We start from the raw sequence: 10,886 nt of genomic DNA, 5'->3' as shown, positions 1-10,886 counted from the left end.
TCTTGATTAGGGGTGTAAATGAGCCGAGCCGAGCCGAGTACTACCTTATTCATGTTCAAGCTCATTTAATTTAGGCGAGCCCGAGCACAATCCCGAGCTTTCAAGCGAGCTCAAAAATCTGTTCAAGCTCAGCTCATTTAGTAAACTATTTGTTCGCGAACGGTTCGTGAACGGCTCGTTTATTAAACGAGTATTTTTCATAAATGAGCAATTTTTTTAAACGAGCTTAATAATAAACGAGCTTTGTACTTTTGACATTCGAAAATCTCAAAATTAGCATAAAAATGAAATCCTAATTATAATCATAAAAATTAAATTAACAATTGTAACATCAATAATTAATAAAAAAGTTATTAATAATCAATTTATATGATCAAGCTATATTTCACTTAAAAACACTTTGCGTCTTTGAGATATCGCATCTTATTCACTTTTGCTTGTGATTTTCTACTTCCTTGACTTCTTGTCCTCTTATGGTTTGGAGAAAAATACATGCACAGTAAGAGAAACAAAAAAAATAGATGTTAGAATAAAACATCATTTAGTTAGTTAGAAACTAATATATAATACTCAGTAGTATATATACTACTCAAACTATTTATTACCTCTTATGTAAAAATTAATCACTTTCATGGTAAATCGATAATCTTGAACTCTTCAATAACCTGCAAAATAATTAGCATTAATTCATTTCAAGTTTTCAACCTTTTAAATTTATTCACCTAAAATAATTCTATACATACGTATAGTAATTTAGAATATATAGATGTTTCCGTACCTTTTGTTACCTCTTAATTCCATAAAAGCTTCTTAGCCAATCCTCAGTGCACATTAGCATTTGGACAGTAGATGTTCCTAAGGATGCCCTATAAGAATCTATGACTCTACCACCAGCACTAAAGGTGGATTCTGAAGCAACTAAAGTTACAATAGCAAGGATGTCACATGCCATCTTTGATAAAATACGAAACTTCAAGATGTTATCCTTCCACCATTGTAGTGTATCAAAATCATCAGACTCTTCATCACAAATGACAACACCTTCTTCTAAATAGACATCAATCTCTGATTTTATGCTCTCAAATGTGTTGTAGCCACTCCTAATAAAGCTATCAAATCTCTTCCTACCCTTTTGGAAAATCTTATTTTTTCCAGTATTACTAGGGCCTACATTTACAGCAGCACTATGACAAGAGGAAAATGTATGTCGTTATCTACTCTTCCCTCAGTCAAACTAAATTTATAAACACTTAACAAACCTAAATATGAGTATAGAGGGAAGTCAAGGGTCGAACCCAAAGGAACGGTGATGTTCAAGCACTTTCAATTATGCGCCTAAGCTAGGTCAAAGACGAAGGTAAGAGAGAATACTAACAACTAACAAAACAAGTAACCAAGGAAATAAAACACTAGGAACGGGGATCAACAAGTAATCATGTCAATTGCAACAACTTGGGAAGAGCATGCCAATCAAAGGTTGTGAGGACTAATGATAAGAGCAATCAATAGGAATCAAAGAGCTATCTCCTAATTGTTAAGTTAGGGTTCACTATGAATAACAAACTAAGAGAATCACAATCAAAACCAATGGATAATTGCAATTCCTAAATCAATTGTTCATGTCATTAGCAATTACAATGCAAATCTAGCATAATTCTCAAGGCCAAATTGAATTACACACATGCAAACCTTCACTAATCACTTTAATCTCAACAATCAATCAACACAATTCCCAAATTAATCACAATTAATCAACCATACAAGTTTCACCCAATTCCTATCCAAACAACTATTCAAGAATCATCATCTATCAACTAACAACTATGGAAATCAAGAATCAACAAAATACCAAGAACAATTACACTAATCAAGCTTCAAACATCAAAATTAAACCAAACAAACAAGAAATTAAACAAAGAAATTGAATGAGATAGAGTTTAGAAATGCTCATTGATAATTAAGAAGATCTCCAACACAATTGTCACACTTGCATCTTCAATCTCTCAATCACCATTGAAATTCCTCACTTTCTCTCTCTAAAACTACTCCTAATCTAGCCTAATCTAGAGAGAGAAGCTCTCAACCTAAGAGAGAGATAACTATTCTAAAACTAAAGAATTACATGAATCAAGAATAAAGGAAACCAAAAACTATATAAACAAAAGGAGAAAAGAAGCTTAAAATCGTAAAAGACCCAGAAACCCGCGCCCGCGGAGGGGAACGCACACCCCGATAGCCGCGCCCGCGGCCAAAGCCCGCGCCCTCGGGACAACCGCGGGTGCCTACTGCCCAAATACGGCAGTTTTGGAGCTGCAGCAACCCCGCGCCCGCGGCAGTTTTCCAGGGCCAACTTCAGAAGGCTGTAACTTCCGATCTAAGAATCGTATGAAGGCGTGAGACCTATCATTGGAAAGCTATTCAAGTCTAGTTTCCAACCCAACTTGAATCACCCTAATCCGATCTGTAGAACTTGAGATATGACTAAAACAATGCACAAAGGTCCTATTTGATACTTTGCAATCCTTCGTTTTCCTTTGTTTCAAACTCAAATTCAATTCCGAAAAGTGCATATTGATCCTAGTGGGTGCTATTTTCAATTCCCATGCATATAGCCCGCGACGTACCTACAAAACAAGACAAAGAAACGGAGAAGCAAGAGAAATAGCCGAGAAATGAATAAAATGATAAGAAAGCCATTAAAAGCATGCATTTCTCTAAACTAACACAAAAACACGCGAATCGAGCATTATTCTCTAAAAAAACGACATAAACGACTACAAAGGACCATAGAAATATAAAGAAAACATAGCCTAAAGGTGCCATAAATGGCATGGATCAAATTCCCCCAAGCTAAACTTTTGCTCGTCCTCAAGCAAAACAAAATCCAACCCAAGGGAAAAATGATGACATTATTCAAGCAAAGAAAGAAACGAGAAAACTAGAGAAGATGGGAATATACACTAACTCACTTTCGTAGGAATCACGGTCAATTTTAGCAACTAAAGACAAGCCATTTAAACCCCTAGATCGCCCTAGAGGACGAGTGATGCTCTCGTAAGGGTATCCTAAGAGTTTACCCATAACTCTCATAATAATACAAACAAGGCAAAGCATGAAAAAGAAAACAAAATACAAGAAAAGCAAACAAATGTTCATGAAAGGACTTTTGCAAATGTACAAGCACAATGAATGCAAATCTTTCTAAACAAGTAAGGGAGTGCACGCTATAAGATACCTAAGGTTGATTGAAACATAAAAATGCTAAGCATAGGAACTAGTTATCACACTCCACTTTCATCCCAAACGGTCTTACCGCGTTCCCCCTACTAATCTCATATCTCCCCATAGTGAGCATCTCATAGATTCCGCGAAGGAACCGGAAAAAGATCAAATTTTTGGGCTACTCGACATCTTGACTTCGCATCCCCTTTCATTAGGCAATGACCCATGATTCCCTCCCCCGAATAGTGACTCAACTTTCTAGGTCGAAAGGTCTTTCCCCAAGGTTGTAACATAAGGCATAAAGGGTGAAGGTAGGCTAAAATTTAAAATTTGGAGGTTTTCCTAAAAAGTGAAGCAAAAGGGTGATCAATCCTTAACAACACGATCAAGAAATCACCAAGCAAAAGCAACACCCCCAAGCTTATTTGAAGCTATACTCACAAGAAATATATACAAAAAGCGTAAACGCTTCTCCCCCAAGCTTAAATGAAGCATTGTCCTCAATGCTTAGAAAGAGAAAAGAATACATCAAAATATTTTTGAATTTTCACTTTTTTCAAATTTTTTTTCTTTTTTTTTTTTACTTAAACTTGCAATGTCCTCGCCTTTTGCTAAATTCGGACGGCTTTTTCTATAATGCAATTTATTAGTCCATGCCTTTTATGATTAAGGACGGCTTTTACTCAAACACTTTCCATTATTCACAAAGAAGACTTAATCACAAACTAGCACTCATAAAAACCAAAATTCCAACTTATCCACCACAAACTCCATCATACGTGATCAATTTGCTTCACAAAAAACCAAGAATAGAAAGAAAATGAAACAAAAGGCTAAAGAACTAAAGATGTGGCTTGAAAAGAAGGTATAAGGCTCAAATGGTTGCAAGAAGGCAAATGGAAACCCAAAAACAAATATGAATCAAACTAACCTAAAAATGAAAAATACCACCCCGAAAAAGGTGCCTTTGTCCTCCCTAGATAGCTCGGTCTCGGGTTTAAGAATCATACATCAAGCTTTATAGATTAGGCTTGCAAAGTCAAGGACCCCATGCCGCTCATGCAAGAATATGATGAAAGCTTGAACAAATATAAATCTCACATGGTTGTAGCAAAAACTCACTAAGGTTGTCAAATCGAAGATAGGGAGCAACTACCAAACATGCCACAAACAAGTAGAATCCGGCTTCATGATCCCCCTAGTTCTAGACAACTACCTTAGCATGCTTTATCCTAGAATCAACCAAACGTAATCTCAAACCGTGCACACCACTACCATTTAGGAAGAAAAGCATTCAATTATACAAGTCCAAATGTTATTATGTCCAAAGCAAGAACAAAACAAAACACATTGCAAATTTGCCTTGATAGAAACAAAAATCTTTTTGGAGTTTTTCAAAATATAAGAACCTGAAAAAGCATATACAAAGGTGCATGACATATATGAATCAACATTCCACCAAACATGATAGAATACCCTCCCCCAAGCTTGAATGAGACAACATGCTCAAACATAAATAAAATATTCCACGGGAGGGGAAAAACAAGGAGATTAATCCAATCAAACCAACATATGTCCAACAAGTCATCATCCACTAGAGAAAGAGCAAGGAAGGATATTACCGGATATTAGGTGGGTGTAAATACCCGCAAATGACCCAATTTTAACCTTTCAAAGCTAACAACCTCTAATATTGAATCTTGCCTTCTATATGTTAGCAAATGTGGTGCCAATCTTCCTTGATTCTTGATCCAAATAGAAGCACCAAAGTATATCAAGTCATGTACCTAGCAAAAGGAACACAAACATCTCCATGAGATAAAATCTATTCTAAAAAGAAAAGAAAATGAAAGCAATAAAACACGGGTTACTTCCCGAGAAAGGCTGGCTTAAGGTCCAAGCTTGACCGCTCTAGAAAATAATAATTCAACGCGCGCAAGAGCTTGTCAAATGCACTACTACACAATTCATAGGAGAGAAAGTAGGCAAATGACGCGAAGAGTACGTGCAACAAGGATAGTGCACGCAAATGAGGAGAGAGATGCCAAGAAAAGGAAGAGGAAGAATCAAAAGAAAATTCAACAAAATATGAAGAAAAAGAAAAAGAAGAACAAAAAGAAAAAGAAGGCAAACTTTCCTCAAAATATTTTTGGGTGGCAACATCACCCTTTTCCTCAATTTGGGACGAATGAGCTTCATACAAATCATCATAGACAAAAGGGTCCCCAATAGGCTCATTGACAAAAGAAGGGAGGGAAATAGGAGTGTAAGGGATATGGTTGAATCTTCTTGAAAAAGGGGTATGAGAAAAGAGAAAAGGGGCTATGGTCTCACAAATGAGCTTTTTCTCACCACCATGCCTCAAATCACCAATAAGAGCATGGAAATCAATCATAGAGTCCTCAAAAGAAGAACACTCATGAGATCCATCTCCCTCAAACATCCAACCTTCAAGATGAACAACATAATCCCCTCCATCACAACTATGAACAACAACTCCCTCAACAACTTTAAAGCCTAAGGTCTCAAAACCATGCATGAATGGATGCAAATTCATTTCAAACTCATCTCTCTCCCATGAAGCATCCTCAATGAACTCATTTAAAAGACTATGGGTTTTCTTTTGACTCTCAAAGAATTCATTGGTCATAACCTCAATCGAGTCGAAATACTCATGGATAGAAGAGTCACAAACATGCACATGAGACTCATCAAGATGGGAAAGAGGGTTAGAAATTTCAATATCAACACTCTCTTCATTCTTAACTCCTTCACCATCACTCAAATGCTCACCAATGAGATCCTCACACTCTCCTGGTTGCTCAAAATCATCATCATCATCCTCAACACACACATTAAATTGGGATTTATCACAAACAAGCATCAAGGATGACAATTGGCTTTCTAACTCTTCTCCTCTTCTCTTTTCCTCCTCAATACGCTCCTCATTCTTTTTCATTATCTCTAATTGACCTCTCATAGAATTAAGAATCATCTCCTTACTAGGCCCAAAACTCATTATCAAGCTCAATGCGCCTAATTTGAGACTCAAATGTATCAACAAGAGATTCAAAAGATGTAGAAGGTTGAGGCTCAACAAGAGAAGAAGAAGTACAACCAATATTGGAAGAATCAACATTAAGATCATGAGCATATACATCACATTGGGGAGTGGGGGCACAATTTATAACATGAGATTCATCATTAAGGGAATGAAGCACATCACAAGAAGGCATGGTAAATAATGAAGAATATTGAAACACACCATTAGCATCAACTTGAGCTTGCACTTCATTATTATGAACAAAAGAAGAAATAAAGTTGAAATCATGTGTTCTAGGTTCACTTAAGGGATCATGTGACAAATCATGGTAATTCATGCTAATATTAGAAGAATCAAGACATTACATATCAATATTAGACTCATGATTACCCCTATCATAAACATCCCTAGCAAACCAAACATAAAAATCCCAAGCATCATCAATTGACAATGCTCTAAATTCACCATTATGCATACATTCAACTTCATCCCTAGTTTGCTCATTCAAACCAAAATAACAAATCTCACAAGCCTCCCAAATATTACAACAATTATAGTTCAAAAATCCCTCAAGTCTAATGAAATATTCACAAAAAGGCTCATTGTCAAATTGAGGAAATGATAGACATGCCATTTTTTTTTTCACAAAACAAACAAAAATCAAATAAAAGTAAAAATATACACAAAGACCTAGACTCAAGCAATCAAAAACACTCAAACATAGACACCGTTCCCCGACAACGGCGCCATTTTGACAAGAGGAAAATGTATGTCGTTATCTACTCTTCCCTCAGTCAAACTAAATTTATAAACACTTAACAAACCTAAATACGAGTATAGAGGGAAGTCAAGGGTCGAACCCAAAGGAACGGTAATGTTCAAGCACTTTCAATTATGCGCCTAAGCTAGGTCGAAGACGAAGGTAAGAGAGAATACTAACAACTAACAAAACAAGTAACCAAGGAAATAAAACACTAGGAACGGGGATCAACAAGTAATCATGTCAATTGCAACAACTTGGGAAGAGCATGCCAATCAAAGGTTGTGAGGACTAATGATAAGAGCAATCAATAGGAATCAAAGAGCTATCTCCTAATTGTTAAGTTAGGGTTCACTATGAATAACAAACTAAGAGAATCACAATCAAAACCAATTGATAATTGCAATTCCTAAATCAATTGTTCATGTCTTTAGCAATTACAATGCAAATCTAGCATAATTCTCAAGGCCAAATTGAATTACACACATGCAAACCTTCACTAATCACTTTAATCTCAACAATCAATCAACACAATTCCCAAATTAATCACAATTAATCAACCATACAAGTTTCACCCAATTCCTATCCAAACAACTATTCAAGAATCATCATCTATCAACTAACAACTATGGAAATCAAGAATCAACAAAATACCAAGAACAATTACACTAATCAAGCATCAAACATCAAAATTAAACCAAACAAACAAGAAATTAAACAAAGAAATTGAACGAGATAGAGTTTAGAAATGCTCATTGATAATTAAGAAGATCTCCAACACAATTGTCACACTTGCATCTTCTATCTCTCAATCACCATTGAAATTCCTCACTTTCTCTCTTTAAAACTACTCCTAATCTAGCCTAATCTAGAGAGAGAAGCTCTCAACCTAAGAGAGAGAAAACTATTCTAAAACTAAAGAATTACATGAATCAAGAATAAAGGAAACCAAAAACTATATAAACTAAAGGAGAAAAGAAGCTTAAAATCGTAAAAGACCCAGAAACCCGCGCCCGTGGAGAAATCGGCCGCGCCCGCGGAGTGGAACGGACACCCTGATAGCCGCACCCGCGGCCCAAGCCCGCGCCCTCGGGCAACCCTCGGGAAAACCGCGGGTGCTTACTGCCTAAATACGGCAGTTTTGGAGCTGCAGCAACCCCGCGCCCGCGGCAGTTTTCCAGGGCCAACTTCAGAAGGCTGTAACTTCCGATCTAAGAATCGTATGAAGGTATGAGACCCATCATTGGAAATCTCTTCAAGTCTTGTTTCCAACCCAACTTGAATCACCCTAATCCGATTTGTAGAACTTGAGATATGACTAAAACAATGCACAAAGGTCCTATTTGATACTTTGCAATCCTTCGTTTTCCTTTGTTTCAAACTCAAATTCAATTCCGAAAAGTGCATATTGATCCTAGTGGGTGCTATTTTCAATTCCCATGCATATAGCCCGCGACGTACCTACAAAACAAGACAAAGAAACGGAGAATCGAGCATTATTCTCTAAAAACACGTCATAAACGACTATAAAGGAGCATAGAAATATAAAGAAAACATAGCCTAAAGGTGCCATAAATGGCACGGATCACACTATAATTCTCATCACTCTCATGAGCAGTTTTTTTAGCATTATTTAAGGAATGAGCTTAAACATACTCCAAGTAGATCTCATACAAAGTGTCCCACAGATATTTTGTATGTGTTGCCATTTCATCCTCCGAGTAAAGTGTAGAAAAAGACAACTAACTTAATTTTAATTTATTTCTAGGATTTAATGCAGCTGCAACAGATATAAGCAAATTACAATTTCCCCAATATTTATCAAATTTAACCTTCATCCTTTGATCCATTGCCCTCATAAAATCATAATCGCTTTCAACTCAACTCTCCAAAGCTTCCTTAATGTTGGTAAGTTCTGGCAAAAATAAGTTTGAAGTTGGATACTCACTTGATAAGAAAGTGCAAACAACTTCAACTTTCTTCCACTCTTCATCTGATGGCAAGAGATTGTAACTTGGCTCTCTATTCTTGTACCTTGGAAACACACCTCTAAACTCGAATGCAACAGATAACATATGGTAGGTTGCATTCCACCTAGTACAACAATCAAGAACCAACCTTCTACCAGGTAACTTTAGTTGTTTACATATTTCACTAAAGATGTTAAGTCGAGCTATGGATGCTATGACATGCTTCACACTTTCCCTCACCTTATATATTACATCCTTGATCTCTTCTAACCCGTCATGCACCAAAATGTTAAGTATATTAGCACAACAACGGACATGAGATAACTTTCCACCATAAGGTAAAATAGCTTGGCAAGATATGTTATCTTTCAATGTCCTTACAACTACATCATTGTAAGTTGCATTATCCACTGTTATGCAAGCCAATTTACTCTCAATTTCCCACTCAACTAAACATTTATATAAAGCGTCATGAACATCAACTCTAGAGTGAGGTGGTGGAATATCCACAAAATTAATGACTCTCTTGTGTAATTGAAAGTCAATGACAAAATGACAAGTTATTGCCATATACTCTATCTTTTGTGAATCCGACCTCCATATGTCAGTAGTAATGCAAACCCGATTTGCTTGTTTTAACAATCCCTTAGTTCTCTTCTTTTCAATGTCATAACTAGTCATACAAATATTTTTCGCAGTCACACGTGAAACTTTTTCATATTCTGGGGCAGAGGCTTTCATTAACATGTTAAAGACCTCATATTCTGCAAACATAAATGGTAGCTCATGAACAATAATCATGTGAGCCATAAGCTCTCTAATCTTAGCATGGTCATATTTCCAGTTTTCAAGACCCTTATTATTTTCATATTGAGGAGTAGAAATTTGGAAACCTAATTGTTGTTGCCCATTTGATTTACGCATAGAACAAGACATCAAATGCCTCCTATATTGAGTTGTTAGACCACCCTCTGTGTACTTAAAAAGAGTACTACAATTTTTGCACTTTACCTTTATAATTCCAGTTGAATATGTCACAAATTCAAGATGTCTCCATACCCATGAAGTCTTCTTCCTTTGTCTCTTTGCAAAAGGATTTAATTCCTCTATTTCATCCTCTCTTACTTGTTCATCAAGTACATCTTCAACCACACGCTCTACTCCGGTAAACAAAGGATCATTCTCCATCCTAACATGTTATGTTCAAGGAAATAAGACAAATCTATTAATTATATGAACAAATTAAAGAATTTAAGACACATGGTTGACAAATTAAAGAATTATATGCAACATACCTTCACAAAATTGTTTTCAGTAATCGGCAAGACTGCAACGGTAATGGCGTAAAATTCTTTTTCTTTCAATTATGCTTAACAATATTCTTTGAAGTTTGGAGTTTAGAGTATTACAAGCACTTTAAGGAAAAATGCAAAATACATGGTCGATGTATTTAGACTGTGAATCTTTGGTCACTAGCTAAATTTTGAATAAACACTTAAATTAGGGATTTTTTTTCTTGTTATAAAAGATTATTTATTTTAGGCTTTGTTTGTTTGGAAAGTTTCTTACATTATACGAGTAATAAAAGTCAAAGATATAATTTGAATATTTTTCTTGAATTATATACAGTAAATTGGTAATCATATATTAAGATACTATATTATTCAATAATAAACGAGTATTTCGTGAACGTAAAGAAACGAGTAGTTCGTGAACGTAAATAAACGAGTAGTTCGTGAATGTAAATAAACAAGTAGTTCGTGAACGTAAATAAACGAGTAGTTCGTGAACGTAAATAAACGAGTAGTTCGTGAACATAAATAAACGAGTTGTTCAAGAACTTACCTGAACGAGCATATATATGTTCATGTTCAAGCTCTTTTATTACATG

At 35.8% G+C, this 10,886-nt stretch overlaps 2 protein-coding genes across 2 annotated transcripts; both read right to left on the bottom strand.

Annotated features, from left to right (window-relative positions):
* Nucleotides 1-619: 619 nt before the first annotated feature.
* Nucleotides 620-8,875, bottom strand: LOC145630997 (zinc finger BED domain-containing protein DAYSLEEPER-like). Its single transcript, XM_081683111.1, has 3 exons — nt 8,773-8,875; nt 789-1,167; nt 620-665 (listed from the first exon to the last, which is right to left on the bottom strand). The coding sequence occupies exons 1-3, from the start codon at nt 8,873-8,875 to the stop codon at nt 620-622; spliced, it is 528 nt and encodes a 175-aa protein (XP_081539237.1).
* Nucleotides 8,876-8,905: 30 nt separating this feature from the next.
* On the bottom strand, nt 8,906-10,183 carry LOC145630986 (zinc finger BED domain-containing protein RICESLEEPER 2-like). The gene has a single exon (XM_081683102.1). It carries the CDS (start codon nt 10,181-10,183, stop codon nt 8,906-8,908), a length of 1,278 nt encoding a protein of 425 aa, XP_081539228.1.
* Between the last annotated feature and the right edge of the window lie 703 nt (nt 10,184-10,886).

This window comes from Chenopodium album, chromosome 1 (genome assembly GCF_948465745.1).
Source record: "Chenopodium album chromosome 1, dcCheAlbu1.1, whole genome shotgun sequence".
NCBI lineage: Eukaryota > Viridiplantae > Streptophyta > Magnoliopsida > Caryophyllales > Amaranthaceae > Chenopodium > Chenopodium album.
This window is presented reverse-complemented; position numbering and strand designations above follow the sequence as displayed.